Below are 21,836 nucleotides of genomic sequence, written 5' to 3'. Positions count from 1 at the left end.
ATTGTGCTGACTGAGCTCTCCATCTGCTTCAGTTTCCACAAGTTTACTCCAGCTTTCATTGTTAATATGTCCCCAATTTGTCTACGTGCACTCCTCCTCCTGTTAAGAAACCCCCCCTCCCGGACGTGTTTCTCCTTAAAACCCCTATCACATGTCCGAGAGCATGAGGGGCGAATTTTATATCCGCCCGCCTGCCCAGCCTTTTCCTTTTCCATTTTTCTCTGCTGTGTGTGTGTGTCTCCCTGCTGCCTCGTCACACATCTGCGTCTCTACCGTACTGTTCTCCCCAGACATATATGAAGCACAACGGAAACCTCACACAACTCAACACAGACAGAGGTTCCTTTAATAGTCAGACTGAGAGGTTTCCAATTCCTCTCATGTATAATGGATGAGATGAGTCTCTTGCACTATTGTTTGGGAATTTAAATCAGAATCCAGAGTGCTGAATGAAGAAATGGGAGGGCAAAATGAATCTGAGACGTTCTAAGAGAGACCTAATGATTACAGCTAACACCCCTTTTACTGCAACCCTGTGCAGTAATCATCATAGTGTCAGTCTCTAGATATAATCAGAAATGTGTGTGCATACACTCAACCTGTGAAAACACTCTTTCACTCACAGAGAACACCATTATACAGCACTGGAGGTTATATTTTTCAGAGAAGATGCAGCAGAGCATCCTTGCAGCTGCATGGCGCTCTATTTTTAGAATGGTAGTGAAGGAATCTTGAGGGTGTCGCAGCACGTGCAAAGCCTCTCGGTTCCTATTATGTCGCCACTAAACTGTATCAGTCTTATTCACTTTTGTCATCCCCATTAGCAGAGGAGGAGACAAAAGAATACTGCAAGCATAGAAAACTTTTTAATTTTTGCCTGCAGTGTCAGAAAACAGAATTAGATGGCTGGGAAAAGTCATTTAATGCTGCAATGTTTCAGTTTTACTTAATGAGTTTGGGGATTTTTGTGAAATATAGTTTTTTGTGATTGACAGTTCAGTGATACAATGCGTTGCTCAAGTATTCACACTCTTCCACATTTTGTCATAATCCAAACACAAACTTTAAAGTACTTCATCAGAATTTTATATGACAGACCAACACAAACTAATGCATAAAGTGTATAGTTTTTAGTTTAAGTTGCAGTACAAACTGCTTTCCTACCCATAGCCATCACCATGTACAATAACGTTTGAAGAATATTTAATTAATATGAGTTACAACAACATTTAATTTCTCTTTGGGATCAATAAAGTATTTTTAAATTTGAATTGTTTACAGGTCATTCTTTGTTCTTCCACCTGTTGACTGTGTCAACATAAGAAATGTTAAATGAACACGTCTTATGATGTTCTTTTAACAAGAGCTTAATTCTTGACTGTGGCTCTCTCCAGCTTCTCAAGAGTTGCCATTTCTTGGTTTCTCTGATTAATGCTTTTCTTGCCCAGCTCATTGGTTTTGCTACATTGCTGACTCTTAGCAGCTTTGCAGTAAGCAAACTGGCATTGATTGATCGTTTCATTTTTGGATGCTGAGTTTAATAGGGCTTTGTGGTATGTTGAAAGTTTGAGATATTGTGTTTTAACCAAACCCAACTCCGCTTTAACCTTTTCTGCAGCTTTCTCATTGACCTGTCTGCTATTTCCCTCTGGTTTTCAGGATACTATTGGTTCATTTTTCTCTAACAAACTTCTGAGGCCTTAACAGAAGAGATTGATTAATACTGAGATTAAATTTCACTCTGAACACTGAGTATATGATCTGGAAAGTAATTAGATTTGTTTAGTGGTTATTAGAGTGAAGGTGTTTCAATATAAATAAAAATGTATATTGTTATATTGTGTTTTTTTAACATTAAAATCCAGCATTTACAATTAAGAGCTGCTTTCTGTTGCTCTATCATGTCAGATTAAACTAATTAAGGGTCATCGGTATAAAAAAAAGCCCTTTAGACATGCATAGATCTGCTGGCCAACCTTCCCAAAACTCTACAATTTTAATAATGAGACTTTGTTGTTATTTTTGTCCTTTTCTTTAACCTTGGAAATAAGTTTAACTGCGTTAACATAAGAAACTCTGAAACCCCTGAAAACTTGACCATCAATGTGAATAGGATCTGTTTTTACAGTAAGATTGCTCTATCTGGGATTCAGTGTGCATGTGTGACCTGTGTACTCACTGGTCTGGACAAGCTTCAATAATTGAAGCCACTGGCAGACAGCAGGGGAACTCTTATAGATTATCCTTCAGTGGAAATCTTCAGTTCAGGAAGGAGTCTCTGTATTGTCTGTCTATTTTTATGTTTATTGTCAGGAATAATTATTTGACTGCAGATCAAATCATAATGGATTTTTGGTTTCAGCATCAATTTAGTTGAAATTAAAGACAGGCAGTCTGACAGCAGAGTTATGAATGGATTGCTCACAAATACACTTCTAAGCAAACAGAAATTACCATAGATATACTCTTTAGTCTTGTGGAAACCCTTTCCAGAATAGTTGAAGCATAAGTGCGTAGAGTGCACCAACATCCCATCAAGCCATATGGAATGAAATGTATTTCATGTGTGTGAAGTCAGAGGAGCAAATACTTTGGGCAGTATGGTATATATTGTTATCTGCTTGTATCACCAATAGCGTTTAGCTAATAGTGATTAATCCCAAAGATCAATAAATTCAACTTAACCAACTTTTAACAAGCAAAAGTTCAAATCAGACATGGCGTCATCAAGTTTGGCATTCCGTACAAATCAAGCACAGCAGAAGAATTGTGTATCTCTTATTTTTTTTCTCCGAAGAGTTTTTGCGGCGCTAGTGGCTCGTATTTTTTCTACAGACAGGAAAGAGGGTGAGGAGAGGGGGGAAGACATGCGGTAGTCGAACCCGCGACGTCCGCGTCGAGGACTAAGGCCTCCAAACGTGGGACATGCTAACCCCCTGCGCCACCACAGCACGCCCCCTTGTGTCTTTTATGTGTTGTGTCGCAAAAGGCACCACCGGGTGACAGAAGCCTTTCGTTATTCAGAGTAACTTTGCGTATCTCTACTCCTCGTGGTAATATTGATGTACAAGTGAAAACAAGACAAGTTGTTGACTTCTACACCCTTTTCAAATGTATATCCTTAATAATTGTTCAAACATGTGAAAATCTGTTTCTGCTTGTGATGAGTAAATTAGGCCTTAAAAGTTTAACTGGCATTGTGAACATATCAGGTTATGAAAACTATTCAAGCTGCAAATGAATGAGGGATGTTTTGTTATTTAATTTTCTTAGAAAAACAGGAATAGCATCTGTATTTTAATAGAGGACAGGGAAGTAAGACGAACCCAGTTAATATGCAGTTTCAGTTTGCCTGCCCTTGAGAAACTTTGTGGATATATAAAAGTAACAGTACAAAAATGTTATATCATCCCAGCTTTAAGCCAAAATTACCATTAAGACAAGACACCGTAAAAGAGTAAAACAGCGAAAAGATACAAAAATTCCAAACCTGCACCTGCATCCAAGTAAGTGTTTGCCCTCAATGTGTCAGAGACACAGTAACTACATTTCCCTCCCATGGCATCGGCCTTGGGGCTACTAAATGGGGGAAAAAAATAAAGATAAGTCTGCAAACACTGCAGGTTGCAGGAAACCAAAAACTTTGATGAAGATGATTGTTTAATTTTACATCTCAAATAAAGGAGTCTGGCTTTCAAAGCAGCATGTACTCAGCTTCAGGTTGTCAACCCTATTGCTACTATCAGTTGTCTTACAGCCTCCATATGCCTTCATGTGAAACTCTATGGAGTACATGTGGGTTAATATTAGACAAAAGTAGCAAATGCACAGCAATTTCAACAAAAATCTGTGGAAATTGGATTGATTGAATAATGAAAACTGCGGCAGAAACATTTGAATGCATCACTTAGTGGCTGTGGATCAGTTTTCAGGTATAAATTATGCTTTAAACACACTTTTAAAGGAAATTCAGTGTGTCGTCGTGTGGTATTTTGACTAGCAGAATGCTGTGTACCATTTGTAAGGCTAAATACAGCGTAAAATTTGGAAGTGCTTTATATATACAGTATATACTGTATATATATATGTATATATATATATATCTTTTTTTTTCCATTTTATAGATGCCATATTAAGCAATTCTGATTAAGAAGCTGTTTTGAAATGAGGTTAAAGATCTAAAGCAGGTTAGACATCGCTAATCTATACTTGAGTTTATTAACAAGACAAAGCCTGCATATTAATATCACACTTAGTGAGTAAACTAGGCTGGTGACATTTAACATCAATCAAATTATTTATTTGATGTATGTTGTGGAAGTAGCAACACTTGGATGCAAAATAATTATGATAATAAGCTGAAGGCGAGGGGCTGGAGGTCTTGTCTCTATCCCAGCTGTCGTTGGAGAGAGGCAGGGGACACCTGGACAGATCACCAGTCCATCACGGGGCACGAGACACGCAGGATAGACAATTATGCACACTGACACAATTTAGAGAGACCAGTTAAGCTATCTGTCATATTTTTGAACTGTGGGAGGAATCTGAACCAATGCATGGCATGAGGAGAACATGTAAACGCCATGCAGAAAGATCCCAAGGCTGCATTTGAACCCAAGGTTCCTGCAAAGCAACAGGGCTACCAACCGTGACATCATATAGGCTGTGAAGTCAATAAACAAACTGAGCTGAGACCATAATTATCCACCCTACTTCTCATTGGTTGAGTAGTCCAGAAAAGCTGGGCGGGAGGGTTAGCAAAGTTAACTAACATGATTCGATTTGTGACTTGCCACTCATAATGGTATTTTAAGGTAATTAAAAGCTTGATTTTAGTTTTTATTTTATCTTTATTTTAGAATGACAGAAAGTTCTAAGGTTTTGTTGTTTGTTTGACCATCGTATAGATTTGCTTGATGAAAAAAATATGTTTTGATTACTTATCTTTTGTAAAAAAATATATATGTATAAAAAAAAGACCCAAACCCAAGTAGCTTCTGGCCAAGCAGAAGGAGAAAATTCCTCTTATTGCAACATTTTATGGTGCATGATCAGAAGGACTTTAAACAACAGGAATGGTACGACCATAGCACTTTGTATGTTGATATGCAGCCTATGCCAAGTTGCGCTCTTTCCCTTTAAGTTATTTTATTTTTCAGATGCAGAAACTTTAATACAACAATTGTCAGATTAAAAGTACCTTCTAAAAATAACAACCTTTAAGTGGGTATTGAACATACTGTTTCTTAATAAGCTCACTTTTCTCATATATTTTTTTATGGGCCTAGTGTAATATTCTAATTATGATGTCACATTTTTATGAGTTGTTAGTACAGAATGATGATTAACAGAAAAAAGTATTTTCAAACATCCATCTGTGTGTATGAATCTAAATAATTCATTACACACAGTATAGTCAACTTTATAGATTACCTAGTCTATAAAGTTGGACTAAATAGACTTTTCAATAATATTCTAATTTACTGAATGTGTGTACATACAGCTTGATGTTAACTAGGTGTCAAACTGAACTGGTTATGATAGCAGATTAAAATACTGTAGTTGTTAAGTTTTAGAGTTTTTCCCATCTATTTTCAGCACATCTCTGAGCATATGTCTCCACTTTGCTGTCAGGTTTGAATATTTCTTTCTGACACATGGACAGTTAGACATGCAAACGCAATTGCCTGCTTTCAATAAATCCACCAACGTAAACTGAGGTCATACTGTGAAATTACATAAGGTAAAAACTGTCCTTCACTCTGTGTCCTGCTGCTGTCTCATTGTCTCGGTTTCAGACTAAGATTGGCTGAAGAGGGAAGATAAAACTGCCATATCTTAATCTGTGGGTGGCACAAGCTTTCAAAGAAGGCAATTAGGATTATAATTTATAGTTCCCTTGCCCTTTTTCTCCATTCTCCTCTTTCCTTTTGTCTTGTCTCCCGCTCATCCTTCCCCTCCAGCCCATGAATTAATTCCTTTGTGTGTGTATGTCGTTGTTTGTGTATCCCCACAGAGCAGCGCGAGCATTTGGAGAGTACCTGTCCCACACGCACCCTGAAAACCGAAACGGATCAGGTCAGCGTCTCTGTCGTCCTGCCATTTGTCCATCCCGCTGTCCTCTGCTGTGTTTTCCTTTGAGGTTTTAATCCTTCCTCCACCTGCTTCACCTCATCCTCTATTGAAATTCCAGGTGCTCACTAGTGTGTCACTACAACCGCTGACAACCACAGGGAGATGATGATGTTGCTGTATCTGCTGTGCCATCCTAAGCTTTTTCTACCTCTACGTCCTCCTCCTCAGCTTGAGTGGTTTTACAATTAGTTTATACTGATATTTCTGTGTTCATCTCCTTCTTTCACATTGTAGCTCATCTTCTGTGTGAAACCTTGGTGGGTCCTGATCCAGAGTCGCCAAGAGACACGACTGGACTCAACATCAACAACACTCACCTCCCTCCCTGCTCCTCTGCTAAAGGCTGTACGAACAAACCAGATTCTATCCTGGCAAAGGAAAAGCTGGGCCTAATCCAGCCTGCTCTCCCATCCATCACAGTTTCTACCAAGCCGACTTGTCGCTCGCTTGAACATAGCTTCGCAGCAGAGGAGGACCAGAAGTCGTCATTTGAGTGCACCCGTGTGTACACCATCTCTTCCCAGCACGGCATGCTGATGAGCAGTGGCCGGGGCAGCAAAGAGAGCCTAGAACTGGACATCCTGAAGGAGAAGTCGGGGAGCGGTGGAGTGGGATCTAGAGGTGGCCCAATCCAGCCCTCCACCTCCCCATCCTCTGCCTCCTCATCTCCAACCCAGTACATCCGCTCGAGCAGCAGCCGAGGCATCAGCAGTTGTAGCCGCAATCACCACCACCACCACACCCCTGTCTCTGGAATAAACGCCTCTTCTAGCAGCGGTGGAATCAGCGGGGCAAGCTGTAGCAGTAGTCACCAACAGCAGCAAGCGGGTGCAGGATCCCACTCCCACCACCACGCCCATCATCACCATCACCTATCCCAGCCACCGCTACAGACCTCCGTCAGCGCGCACAATATCCGTAGCCTTGGTGAAGGTGCGAAAGGAGAAGCAGAGTGCAGCGGGCTTGCTTGCGACTCGTGCACCGGCACCCCTTCGCGTAGCCAGGGGTCACTGGACCTGGAAAGTACATCCAGAGAGGCAGGCAAGCAGCACCGACGCCTAGAGCGGATGTGGAGTGTGGACCGAGTGACTGGGCTGGAGAGAGGTGAGAGGGTGGATGACACAGAGGAAGCGAGAGGCGCTGAAATTCAAAAAGGGAAGGGGTTGGTGTGTGACCCAGTTTCTCTGGGCTCACTAATATTTGACCAGAGAAGAAATAACATTTGAGCATTTCACTTTCTCTAAAAAAAAATTGCAGTAAGAGCTTTTTTGTTGTTTCTAGGGATGTAACAAGATCTTGTGAGATTTCTCTTGCAAATCAGTTTGCAAAAGCAAGCAAAAGCTATATTTATTAGGTCCTGTTGTGAAAGTGCATAACATCCCGGATCTATGATTGAGGCTTTGATTTTGATGTAGAAAAAGCAGAAGCAAGGAAAAAGTGTCCATCACTTTAACATTTTATGTAGTTATTTGAAAACAAACACTTTGTAAATACTATGATTTTGACTTCTTATTTGGGTTGAATAGAATGTTTAGCAGTGGTTTCAAACCCAACATCATGTATTGTTTTGTCTCATGAGAAGAATGTACCGTTACACCCCTAGTTGTTTTACTTTCTGATGTTGACAGACAAACACACACAATAGCACACACTTCAAATGCATTTTTTTCTCCGGTCTGCTGGGGACAGAAGGGTTGGTGTTAGATGTGAAGTGGTGGTCTGTATTTTCTGATTCTTCGTCTAACCGTTTCTCCTCTGCTGTCTCTTCCCCTTGTTTCTCCCTCTCTCCATTTGTGGAGTGGTGCACTGTGAGGTGCTGGTCTTGTGCTTTTCTTCTACATTCATTGCAATACTTTCCCCGTACAGTGTAAAAATTGTTGCTGTTTTTTGGGGGGGGGGTTTGTCTGCTAACTTTAGAATTCAATTTTTTCTCTCAAATTGCAGAGGACACCAACTGGTTCCCCAAGGAAAACATGTTCACCTTCCAAACAGCCACAACAACAATACAAGCGTAAGTTTCTCACATTCTAGTCATGTAAGCTTAAACTTAGTAAAATCCAGGATATATCTAGTGTCTTGGCACTTAAAGTAAACAGACAAAATAAAGATGAATATTGTCATCATGTATGAAATTAGACTGGTTTCAAATTTCCCAAGCTTCAAAAAAAATTGTCAGTGACCTTCAGAAAACTTCTTCCAAACCTATAATTTTTTGAGTGATCTCATTGTTGGTTTATAGTAATAATACTGCCACAGTGCATTTTGAAAGCAGAATATGGAGCAAATACAAACATTTCACATTTAAGTAAAAATAAAAAACTACTTTCCAGCATCGCAGTTGATAAATCACAGCTTTAACTTTATTATAGTCCACTTATGTGCCCACACAATAAAACTGAACTACTGCAAATATAAATAGCAGTAAAATTAGATAAGAAATTTGTTCTTCAGGAGCTGGAGCAAACACATTCAGGCTTTATGTAAACTAGTTAAATGACTGAGAAAACTAAGAAGTGTCAAAAAATAAGACTACTGCAGGTTAACCTTAAAGTAGTACTGGTACCAATAGTTTAGCAATTTTGTTGTTACATTTAGAAAAGTTATATAAATTTTCCCTCCCTTCCTTCCTCCAGTCCTTCTCTTCTTCGTCCAGACTGCTAATGAATCATGTACGCTTGAAGGCATCCCTTTACAGTCAGGGGAGAAAGTAAATGTAAAATATTAACTTGTAAATACAGGAAAAAATTTAAGCAATGCAAGAAAACGTCCAGATAAGCCAAGATAGAAGAACTGCACCATAAATATGTCTGCTAGCATGAGTTTCAGATGGTGCACCAACAACAGGAGTCACTTAAAAATGAAATTGTTATTCAGGTGATCTGTTTTTCAGAAGTAGGCTATAATTTTATTTCATTTTAAATGCATTTTTTGGACTTTCCCCTCTGAGTCTTTGTATCTTGGGTTAGTTGTCCATGATTAAAGTTTAAAATCCTACATAGTTCATCGACTGTGCAAATATGTGCCATCTCATTGCTCATAAAAGATGAATTATCAAGTAAAGTTACTAGCAAATGATTCATTCATGGTGACCAAACACTGACATATTTCACTCTTTTCTTTTTCTCTCTCTTTGCTTTCGGATGTATTTTTGGAAACAGGATATCGTAAGTATTACCCCCTCTCTGCTTTTTCTTGTTTCAAACTTAACCTTAACTCCTGCTGCTTAACACTGATGTGCACAATTAACATTCATTCATATATTATATCACAGAAAACGAATGTGTCCAGGAAAAATTACTATCGTTTGTATCAATAGAGTACTATAGCAGTTAGTTTCTTCTGATTTACCAAACGTATGAAGCCCTTCTCAAAGCTCTGCCCTATTGATTGACAGCTAATGGATGTCAGCTGTGAGAACCGTTACAAAAAGTGAAACTGCAGAAAGTTACAGGATTTCATGCAACAAGAGATAAAGTCCAGAATAATCCACTGAAGCTGAGTTGATGTGCCAGGCTGAAGTCTGGAAAATGACTGTTGGATGACCTAAGCTCTACAAACTGTTCACAAGCACACAGGGATGGATAGTTTTACTTGAGCTGTTTAAAATTTCTGTGCCAGTCATGACCAAGTGCAGTAATCTCACTTTGCACCCATCCTAATTATTACTGAGTGTGAGCTGGCTGAGTTAAACTGAATTTGAAAACCTGGAAATTGACTTTGAAAGATTTAGTAAGTAGAAATAGTTCCAATTTGTGCTTGTAAACCATTCAGTTATAGTTTAATAGAAAGTTAGCTGCCAGTTTCAATAAGATAATTATTTCAATAATGCTGAAAAATAACCAGACAAGCAGGATCAAGGCAGGACAAAGCAATAAAATACAATAGTATATTCATATAAGCTGCAGTATAGGCTAACATTACTACTCCAGCACAACTGCGCAGGAAGTTAGAAAAGCAGCCATGAGAGATTACTTGTTTTGTCTGTGACAGCCATTTGGGCAGATTGCTGCTGTCACAAATGTGTCCAGTTGTTTTCAGCAATGAAAAACTGTAAGATAAAACTTTTACCTCCCCTTCATCAGACAGCACAACTTATCTCACTAACCCAACTAACATTCGCTGGTAACAAACATAAAAATGTTTTATGTGTTGTGTTGGTCCACCACACAAAGACCTATTAGTTTTACGTCAAATTTTGGGCAATTGTGAGATGAAAACAGCATATTGTTGGAATAGAAATTAACAAAGCGAGCCTTGTAGTCTATTCTGTGATGCCATACGTCTTAGGCTGTGAAACAGTTTTGAAATTTAGACCTAAAGAAGTGATTATTTTTGCTTTTTTTCAGCTATGACTCTTGCTTTAAATGTTATGGACTATGTCATGGAGAGAAAACTTATGATTTTTGAGTTTTTATTTCTATATTTATACCAAAACATTTAGTATCCTCAAAGCAACCAACTTGTTATTTGAATAAGAAATTAAAACAAGACATGTTTAAGTTCAAGCCTTTTGATACAGATTATTTCCACTTGTTATAGTAAAACTGATCAAGATTTTTTCTTCTATGATAGTTTCCAAAATCTCTGTGGGAGAATCACATTTTGCACCACAAAAAACAAAACAAAAACAAAAACAAAAAAAGACAGTTGGCCGCAAGAACTTGAACTCTGTTGTACCATCGTTGTGTTTTATTCCTTTTATTTATTATTTTTCTCCAACTACAAAAAGAAAAACTAGTTGGGATTCATGTGATGACTGGTATCAGTGTTCAGAAATAAGCTCTCAGGGGAACAATGTACAGGTATCTGAGGTCTGTTTTGTGAAAGTAATTGTGGACAAATGTGGCTGTGCATTTTGATGTGAGAGGAGCTTGTTTAATAATGCATAATGCTAGTTTAAAGTAGACATTTGGAGTTTATTCTAACAATATTAAGTAGTTTAAGCCACATCACTGCTTTATAAAACTTTATTGCATATACAAATTGGCACATACATTTGTATTCAGCCTTATGTAATCAGCTGCAAGCCATTTTACTACTATTTTCTACATCTAGAAACTGAACATTTTGTCAAGTTATTTTTAGAAATACCCTCTGTGAAAATAGACTTTTTTTTAGGCTTGATCTAGTTTTACAGTTAAATTTAGGTCTGGGTTAGGAAAAAAATGCTAGATTTGCAAACAAATTGAGCCCAATGTGACTTTTCAGTGAGATTTGTTAAACCCTGTTGAGATCTGTGAGTTCTTTTCGCTTTTTATTCTGAGAATTTTAAAATTTTTTGTAAAGGTTGCGAACAGCCACAGTTTCCTTTCACTAAATACATAAGCCATTATCTTTAGTAGGGCTGGAATAATTTAGAATCCAGTTTGGTCTCTTGTTGGAGCAAGTGTTGGACGGCTTCACAGGATCGTTGACAACTATTAACACTGATCAAGGCACACTTTGAAAGCGAGGATTTTCACACCTAGTTTGCACTCAATGTCCAGCATTAGCACAGACAATAAACAGCCTGAGTGTCACAACATGGGGTTTCAAGAAAAACTTTTCTGCCTTTGGTGTAGGTCGCTTGCAAAGAAAAGATTGGGTCTGTAAAAAAATAAATAAATATTAGACAGCAGAGAGTGAGTTGCTTATGAAAGAAATTTAAAAAGAGGGTCTATCTTCTAAATTATTCTGGTATAGCAGAAAAAATAGAATGTTACCCAAAATCAGGTTATTATCCTTTTCATTTTAAACATGTCAAACTAACATGTCACAATAGATCATAAAATCAGCTTTTCTAATTACTGTTGGCTCATATCACCTCCTGGCTTGATTATGATAGATAGAAATATTTTTTTGAACTATTTTAAGTGATCCCCTCCATTTCTGTTGTCAAAGCTATCTGTTGCCATACCTACAACAGAGTCTCATTCATAGCCAAATGAACCCTGCAGTTAAAAGCCATGGCATCAGCCTCCCTGCACAGCCCTACCCCTCCCCATGCCAGCAGTCTCCCTCTCTTATCCCTTTAATACTGTGCCACGTCCTGGCAGGGCTTTCCGGGGATTTGTGCAAAGAAAAAGACAAGAGAGGGAGCAGGATACGGCAGAAGTCATCGTGAGGTATGAAGCGTCCCCTGACAGACTATGCTAAGGGGAAGAGTTTTTTTGTTAGAATTTAACCTCGGCTTTAGGGTCAAAATCTGTGACATAAAGATATGAGGACAAACTGCATAAATCTACAATCTCTGGATTATCTTCTTGCAAATATTTTCAGTTTAAGTTCTATTAATAATTCATTAGACAAGAAATGAAAATTTTAAAGCCTTTGGAAAAATGGAGGGAGGTTCTGTTGCACTTGGAAGAGTACTTGCTTCACCAGCAAGTTCAGAAAGCATCCCACTCAGACCCAGATGCTCTGTCACAAAAGGCCAGATGGTGAATGTGACACCAGGCAGTACATCTCGGTTCCTTTGACATGTCGGTGTCATCCATCTGCAGTGACAGAGTCATTAACGCTGCGAATAACTGTATTTAATCAAAATCAGCAATCACAGCTTAAAACATGTCTGAGAAAATTGCAAATGTTAGTGTGCAACTTTTAGAAGGACCCGTTGGGTGGTATTTACTATATTTTTTTGAGAAAAAAAAAGGAAACCGTGTTTCTCAATGTCTGAAGGATGCATTTATGAGGCTATCATACCTGTTTGTATACAATCTTAATGTTGCATAATGTTAGACAGTCATATGATTGGGATATTACTGATAAATATTATAATGATGATAAATCCACATTTGCTTACAACTGCCTTTTTATCTTTAGCCCTGTAATATATTTTAGGTTTGAGCATAATTGTAGAGAAAGTCCATCTTTTAGGCTGAGAAGTGTGAATTCTTGACACTTGAAATACATTAACCAACATTTACTGTTCAACTTTGCTAAAATTGAACCAGTCATCATCTTAGGTCACGTTAACTGGATTTGGATCGCTACATGCTCTCCATGACCAACATGACCTGTTTTTGAAAGTGTCCAAATTGGAGCAAATCTAGAAGTCCTCTAGAGTGTAGGCAATTATTACTATATTCTTAGAAGTTTCCAAACAAAGTTTTGTTTGGTGTTTATACCACAGATATATTCACATTAGGCTTTTTCACATCAGATTTTGTGATAACCGAGCCATGCATGTGTTCATGGGAATAAATACAAAACTATTTCTAGTCAGAAATAGATGTGATGGTGGCGTAGTGGTTAGCGCGACCCGTATTTGGAGGCCTTGAGTCCTCGACGCGGCCATCGCGGGTTCGACTCCCGGACCCGACGACATTTGCAGCATGTCTTCCCCCTCTCCTTCCCTGTTTTCTGTCAGCCTACTATCATATAAGGGACACTAGAGCCCACAAAAAAGACCCCCTGGAGGGGTAAAAAAAAAGAAATAGATGTGATTGGTGATCAGCAAAACAAAAGCGACTAAAAATGTGGTTAAGCTTTTTGTTAGAGAGTGATGATTTGAATCCTTTCGTAAAGAAAAATAAAGTATTTCTAAGTTAACCAAACATATCTAAGATGTTCTTGTCGAAAACAGACATATTTGTTCACACATTGCTACATTTAACTAACTTGTGCACCTTTAAGATGAAAAGAAAAAACACTTTGTTGTCAGGCAGCAAAAAATAGCTAACAAGAAGCCAAAAGCTAACTGGCTGTTTGGGACAGATAGTCACACTTATTAGTCTACACAGCAGTCAGACATGCTGCTGTTAAGCCAACCCTGCAGGTATGATCTCACCTCTTCCTAAATATTACACCTTATTTTATTTTTATTTAATTTAGCATAGTAAATAATTATGTATTTTTGTGCAATGGAATCACAAAACTGATCTCAGAAAAATCTTATTAGCTTGCATTCAACACGAGATTTTATACTCATTATATTTAAAATCTGTTCATCTCTCCAAATACTAAAATCTGTTCATCTTTCCAAACAATGGATGCATTAAATAAATTAAGAATGTTTTAACTATTCCACAAAGCAGGCAGTTTAAATGTATCTGTATCCTTTTAGTCCACTCATTATGAACATTAGCTGCAAGCCAAGAGAGACTCTATAGGCACCCTTCTGTCAAATTTTAATCGGAGTTTGATGGATGAGTGATTAATGACCCTAATTAATTGATATTAATTTCCGGTCACATGATGCCCCTCCCCCCATCCGGTCACATGATGCCCCTCCCCCCATCCGGTCACATGACCCCCCATCCGGTCTCATGACCTCAGCGTGCTTAACACGTGTTACAATATATTCCCGCTAATTTCAATTCAACCAATAGAAACAGAGACAGGCTCCGAGTTTTATGAGTAATACAATTAAAGTATAAAAAAAAACAATAAGTGTTAAATAATCAAGAATAATATACGATATAATATATTTAAATAGAATGTTGTAATTAACTCTGGTTTTGCTCACCAAGCCGTTCGTGTTTGTGCGTGTGTCCGGGCAGAATACTGGACAGGGAGAGGGTTGAACTTTGAACATGTCCCTCAGGATGTCTCAATGCCATACATTGTTTAAGGTGAACTCCTTCTGACCTCTATGAGTTTGAATTAGCCAATAGAAGCAGAGACAAGGGGTTCGGTGTTAGAAAATCAATAGTAACATACAATATAGTATATTCAAATAGATTTGGCTGTTGTAACTACATCCGGTTTTTTTTAAACACAAGGTCTTTCTGATATACTGCCTGAAGCGGGACAGGCCCCAGCCATCAGGAAGACTCTCATGACCTCCGGTCATCATGCGTGACACATGTGGCTCTCTATATTTCCGATCATCTCAATTGGGTCTCTATCGGGGGTTGATTGATATGGAGTAAACGCCAGCACAGGATTCATTCTCGTGACTTTTTGGAGGAGGCCCCATGACAGTGCTGCTCACCAAGTCATGTGTGTGTGTTTGTATATAAAGACATATAGAAACAAAAGTCCCTAAAGAAAACCTACAGTTTAACTATTTTACTGCATTATTTATGGTAGCACAATTAGCCAGTGTTGACTATGAGTTTGTGATTTCCTTCATCACTTCAATTTTAAACTCTAATAGATTTTCTTTTTCTGTAACACTTGCTAGTGTGATACATTTCAGTAAATGTTCCTCATTTGTACACGTACTTCTTAAGAATATGTGACAGACAGTAAACAGGCCTACTCAAATTTAACTTTTATCTTTCCGCAGTTAAAGAATTTGTCCAGACTTTTCCAGAATTTGGCCCGGCATCACTGTGAATGATTTTGTTCAGTTTTTTTTCTTGCTGTTGAATCAACACTGATCTTCCCACTGCTTCATGTTGTCTCCAAAATAGTAAATCTTGGTTTAAATACATTTGAAACTCAGATTTTTTTTCTGTAACACTTGCTAGTGTGAAACATGTTAGTAAAAGTTCCTCATCTGTAAATTTATTTCTGAACAATATCTGACAGGGACTAAACAGGCCTCGGTGAGGTTCCCTTGGATTTCTATTGATTTATTGAATGTGTAAATATTTATCAAACTGAATGGTCATTCAGTTTTTATATAGTTTTTTTTTTCTTTTGGTGTTTGTTGCACAAATTTAAATATATGCTGGCTATCAGCCAAAAATTCAATCAGTGAATTTGTGTTTTTTCTTAAATACTCCCTCTCACGGAGACTTACTTACATCTTCTGACAACTAGCCCCACTTATAATAACATTGACTAAGTTTGCTATTGGTACACTTTACCTAAAAATAAAAATTAAACATACTCACTACACAACCATGCTCCAAGAGTTGCTCATAACATGGTGAATTGTTTTGTTACCTTTAAAATGATCTGCAGCTTTTGTTCCTCGGTCCTAATGATGCTGTTCACTAATGTTCTCTAACAGACAGTACAACACCTCTTGTAATTGATAAGCTTATAAATGATCAATGCGAAGCATCAGTATGCGCTAAAGAAGATCATATCAGTCAAATTAAGTAAAATATCATTATACTCAAAGCAATCAAAATTATATTTCTCTGAAAGGTCATTTTTCCTTTTCAGAGAGTTTAGACTGTATGAAAGGAATCAGTGAAATATACTATGAAATATTTTATCTGCTGCATCCCGATAATAAAACTTCAATTGTGAATTGAATGATTACATTGTATCTAGACACAAAAGAATCAACCGTTAATTAGTAATCATACTGACTAACAAGATCTGATCAAACAAGAAACTTGACTACCTCAAGGGATTTCTCACATTGGAGAATAAACCGTCTGACTTTCTTTAGCCACTAAATTTAACCTTACCAAAGTTTTGCCTTGGAGCAAACAGGTACTGAGTTTGAAGCGGATCAGATGCCTTCAGCCATCTGCTAAAGCTAGACTCCGGCCTTCCTCACTGTAAAATAAAACATTAGACTTAAACAAAAAGTTCAAGCGAACATCACTTAATTATCATCGACTTGTTGTTTGTACTCATCTTAAGCAAGTGGCAGGAATATTTGGATATATAAAAAAAAGCATTATAAGTTAATCTATTTAAGTTGAGTCCATGCAACAAGTAAAATAAAATAAAAAGTGAACTATTTGAAAGTAATGAGGATTTTGGGTGGTAAAAGTTGAACATTTTAACATGCCCAGACACTACGCCATTTCTGCTCAAGCAAACCAAAAGGTTTTGAACAGAACAACCATGTCAAATAATGAGACCATGAATCTTTAATCTATGTAGCAAATATATTGCTGCTGCTGTAGGCAGAAAATAAAAGAAGTTTTACGGAGAATAATATTTTGGATGAGTTTAAGAATATTGTTTGCCAAAATCACACGGTGTAACTACACTTGTCTTTTATATGTAGCAGTAATTGAATCTTTTTGAGGCAATTGGTTGCATAAATTAAAGTAAATACGACCTATTTTCCTGCTCCACATACTTAGTTAGCAATTTGCCAGCTAGCTTCCCAGTCTGAACTTCTGGGCAATGTCTTGATTCAGTCAAATTTTCTATCTTGTATCTCCTGAACTCTGATATTTTGCTTGCTCGTCTTCATCGTGCTCTGAATGCAGTATCGGGTTTCTCTTACTTTAACCCGCCCAACTTACACCTGATTGGCATGTTAGCCTTTTGATTCCCTCCCAGTGAGGCGGTGCTTCACAAAGCAAACTGTTTGTCAAACTGTTGATCTGCCTCATGGCTGTTTTAGAAGATATGGTGACTGAGGTTTAGACAGTACTAGCCCGCTCATGCAGCTTGTTTTTATTAGATGGCAGTCCTAAAAGTACATATCTTTAAAATATGAATAAATATGTACAATTCCATAATTATTCGATCCAACGGTTATAGAAGTTTTGTAATAATGCAATTCAGGTATTTTACATTTTCTGGACTAAAGGAGGATTTCAGTTCAACACCTGTGGTTTCTTAATGTAAGTGTTTCTGCTACTGGACAAGAAACAGGGTTAAAAGAGGATTTAGAAAGAAAAATACAAAGATGATAGTTGTTTTTACCGAGAGCAAGGCTGTGACTAGTTATCGGGACAGAATGAGACCTGTAAAACTGTTGGGCATCTGCTCCAACAATTTATTAATCTTTAGGAAATATTTTTTGGACACAGCCATCCGCAGGAGCAAGATGAAGCAAGAACATCACAACATCAGATGTATTTTTTCATCCTTATATCCGTGATTTAAAACTATTTTTAATTTTTGTGTCATCTTAAAGATGGAAAGAGTCAATTATTTTTCACCCATGGAAAAGTGTAAAGTGTTTATTATGAGTAGGATTAACCAAGCTGAAGGAAAACAAAGAAAAAGGATAAATAAATATTAATTGATACAGAACCGAATCAGCAAATATGAACTTATGAAACTATTGAAACCTTCAAGAATTTTATGTTGTGTAAGATATTTAAGAAACTAATAATGAATCTGCGTTCATGAATTTCTTTATTTGGTTGTTATCTGTAAAATACGTTTACCTTTTGTTTTGTTGAACACCAGACATCTCATCTCTTTCCCACAGTTTTTTTTCCACTTAGTTCCACTACTGCAGTGGATTTTATAGTCAATGTTTAAAGCCAGCACAGAGTCTGAAGCGATGGAGGAGATTTACGTCAATATGGAACCTGTTGGAAAAACTGCATCTAATCACACAGGTAAGAACGAAGTTACAGAGAAATTTAGTGTGTATTGAATTCAATTTTGCTAAGGTTGAGGTTTTTGTTAAGGTTCGAACATCTCCAAAGAGAGGCTCTGCCTCCGTGCGGCTGTATGTTTGGGAATCCTGAATGTTTTACTTTTGGCTGAACTCATCGCCCTCAGTGTACACAGTGAGTCTTCTTCTAGTCATCTTAAAGATGTAAAAAGAGTAAATTTTAAGTTTCTGTTATATAAAAAATGTCATTGTTCCCCTTCTAAAATCAAACTGACCAAATAGCAAGGGTTTAAAACAGAATAAAGCTTAGTGACTCAAAGTGTTGCAGAGAGGTGAAACATTACATTAAGTTACATGAGTTTGATTCATTTTCAGCAATGGTTGCATTTGCAGCCATTTAGGTTAGCAGGTCTTTAATATCTTTTCTTTTTCAAACTATTTACCCAACGATTTATTGTTCAGTGTTACCTCAGTTTAAATTCTACAGGCATAACCAAAATCATGAAACTATTTTATAAGTCTTAAGTGAAAACACAATGCCACTTCTTTTTGCAAACATGGTTAATTTTTTTTTTTTTTTTTGCAGCTCATCACATGACAGCAGATTTTTCTGACATCAGCAACATTCTGACCGAGCAGAACAGCAGCAGCAAGTTTCCCTCCATGAACGCTAACTTCACTGAAACGGCTCCACGAGCTGAAGACACTTTAAGGTTGGTCAAAAGCTTTAAAAAATTTGGATTTCGTTAAAAATTGAATTCTACTCTGAATTGTAGAGTATAACTAATAACTTTCCTTTTTGGTCTAAATGAATATAATGTAAATGAACAACTTTTATTTTAATTTATTAAGTGCTCTATCATTTGCATGTGCTAAAAAACAACAATGTAAAACAAACTAAACTTTGATTTTTTTCTCCTTAAAGGGAAATTGTGTCCTACAGAACGAACAAACATCAGTTGTTCCTGTTCATCCAGGGGCTGCGGAAGAAGAGAAGAGCAGATCCACTAGTGATGGATGATTAGGATCTGTGTTCACTGTGATATTATTCACCAACAATAATGTAGCTTATTAGTACGGTGTTACATAAAACCCTAAAGATAAAATGTACACTTCCAACTGTTGTGACCTGCATCTAATAACACAACAATTTTATCGCTTGTACTCTGTGTTTTTCTTTCTTGTTAAAACTCTGACATGATAAACAAATGTTTTTTTTTGTTTGTTTGTTTTTTTGTTTTTTTTTTGTATTTTTGCGGAGAATCGGTTGATGCGCTCTGATTGTGTATTAATGTGACTTTTACTACGAAACTTTATGGAGTTCCAGTTGTGTCCGGTAATAGCGGATTAAGTTCTATCTTGGTAAAATTATATTTCCAATTATTTACTATCATTTGTAATAAAGTGATGCCAACACCACGGATTCAACAGTGAGGAGTTTGTTCTAGTCATCTTAAAGACGGAAAGAGTCAATGTTGTGCTGATTCTGAGTAACTGAATGATTAACTGAATGACTTTTTATTCATTTCAGAGTTCAATCAGCGAGGTTATTCATTTTGTGATGGTCCTAGTCTATGAAAGAAAGAAACAAAGAAAGAAAGCAGCAAATGTACATGTTGGTTCCACCGGCTTCCCCTGAAAATATGGATAAATTAAGTCATTGTAGGGTTAAAGTAATTTGAAGAGGGAGAAGCGTATAAACAAGTCAAGTCAATGACGAGTCAATGACATGATGCATTCTGCATTTTTAACTCAGTTAACTTAACTTTTTGTTTTTTTAACTGACTTTAATACATTTAAATTGCTACGTTGTTTGATAAGTAGAATGGAAATGACTATTTTTTGTAAATGGTCTTGTAAATTAGCGTTTTAAAAATCAACTGAATTGAATTAAGAAATTTGACCATCGGATTGGACTGAAGAGAAATGATGAGCAATGTTTTATGGGTGGATGAAAGTAAAGATTGGTATTTTTGTAACATCAAAAGTTCATTTTTGAGGCAAAACTAAGAAATTTCTAAAAATTTCAAATTGCATTTTCCTACATACCGTTGCCTGGTGTTTTAGCAGGTAAAGGTCATCCCTTGCAATAAAATGAAGCTGTTGTCTTAAATTTTATTTACAAAGATATAAGTCCTAATATTCTGTACAACTTAATTCACAGGTTACAAATACTAAAAAAGTCAAGTATCAGAATCACTAAAAACTCATGACAAAAAAAAGAACTTGTGACAACAATCTTGCTCCTGAATTTGGGTCAGGAAAATAAAGCTAGAGAAGCAAACTCTTTCACAATTTAGATTTACAGATTCACAGGAAAAGCTACGTTTTCAACAACTATATAGATTTAGAAAAACAAAAAAACAAATTTTAGGCATAACTATTGTATTTTACCTGCCTCAGGGGCTTTGTTGGATCATTTTGTGTAGCATGATTTAGTAGTAGCATCATGTAGTACGATAGTGACAGTGCAACATCAGTGTTTACAATAAGTTTCGTATCTTTAATGGCAGGAAACATCATTTTTACATCAGTGGGATGTTAAAAGTCTTGTATGTAAACATCTTATGGGGAGGTTTTTATTGTTTCCTTATTTATTGTTTCCTTAAAACTGTTTAAGGAGTGTTGATTTCATCCAAAATTTTAAGAGATTATAAAGGATTTAAAGTTAAAAACAAAACTCAAATGAAAATGTACTACACGGCATGCATTTGAAGCTTTGACCCAACACAGGGCAGGCTGTACACTGTGATGGAGATATTTGTCTCTTTAAAGATCTGCTCCAGGATCTTTGACACCTTTGACCATTGCAGCTGGTCCAGGCCACAGCCAATTCTGAGGGGGGAGATATGAGACAAGCAAATTGATTAATTATTCCCAATAAAGAAGAAGATTTAAGGGTATTTATTATAGTCATTTATTCACAGTAGTTCCTACAAACCGAGGTATTGATATCCTATTGACACCATTTTCTAAGCAGTGAGATTTCATGTCTTCCAGACTCTGTCTTAGGTTGACATACGTGGGTTTCTGGCTGGCTTTTTTCTTTGTGATCTGAGACACATAATAGGAAAGATACAGTTACCAGATCGAATAATGAAACAGGTTTTGGTCCTGTGCAGTATAATTGTGGTATGTTTACCAGATAGTAGATGAAACGTTGATCATGTGTCAGGACAGCACACTGCCCTGGAAGCTTCTCTATTAGGACATACAAAAAAATACAAAACAGAATATGATTTAGCACCTGCTGTTGAAATCATACATTTGAATGAACTGCAAAAACATAAAACATTTTTTTCCAAAACAAAGACTTTAGTAACTAGTCTGACTCACTCTGCTCCTTTAACTCTGAGACTCGACCAAACTTCTTCTTGAACATCACCGCTATGCCTGCTCCCATGCGACAGTCTTCACTGATGCAGTGGGCCAAGGATTCATCGCGTGGACAGGAGAACAAATCTCCGGTGACATACTTTAATGTCCAGTTGGTTGATTGATAGAGTTTCTCAGTTTTGCACATGTTCATAATTTCTTCAAACGCAACTTGGAGAAAACT

The 21,836-nt window shown here is 37.1% G+C and overlaps 2 protein-coding genes across 6 annotated transcripts in view; one reads left to right on the top strand and one right to left on the bottom strand.

The window, feature by feature from the left end:
• The window catches only part of nsmfa (NMDA receptor synaptonuclear signaling and neuronal migration factor a), a 60,359-nt gene that overhangs the window by 10,163 nt on the left and 28,360 nt on the right, over positions 1–21,836 (top strand). For 2 of the 5 annotated variants that reach the window (XM_032569947.1, XM_032569949.1), the window contains exons 2-5: positions 6,017–6,078; positions 6,370–7,239; positions 8,080–8,146; positions 9,294–9,299. In XM_032569947.1, the coding sequence (XP_032425838.1) occupies positions 6,017–6,078; positions 6,370–7,239; positions 8,080–8,146; positions 9,294–9,299 (1,005 nt within the window). The remainder of the gene's footprint in view (positions 1–6,016; positions 6,079–6,369; positions 7,240–8,079; positions 8,147–9,293; positions 9,300–21,836) is intronic. The other 3 variants (XM_032569948.1, XM_032569951.1, XM_032569950.1) reach the window with 2 other exon arrangements.
• LOC116724886 (ADP-ribose glycohydrolase OARD1-like) lies at positions 20,509–21,800 on the bottom strand. Its single transcript, XM_032570664.1, has 4 exons — positions 21,614–21,800; positions 21,420–21,478; positions 21,219–21,331; positions 20,509–21,112 (listed from the first exon to the last, which is right to left on the bottom strand). The coding sequence occupies exons 1-4, from the start codon at positions 21,798–21,800 to the stop codon at positions 20,974–20,976; spliced, it is 498 nt and encodes a 165-aa protein (XP_032426555.1). The 3' UTR covers positions 20,509–20,973.

Source organism: Xiphophorus hellerii, chromosome 8 (assembly GCF_003331165.1).
Source record: "Xiphophorus hellerii strain 12219 chromosome 8, Xiphophorus_hellerii-4.1, whole genome shotgun sequence".
NCBI lineage: Eukaryota > Metazoa > Chordata > Actinopteri > Cyprinodontiformes > Poeciliidae > Xiphophorus > Xiphophorus hellerii.
This window is presented reverse-complemented; position numbering and strand designations above follow the sequence as displayed.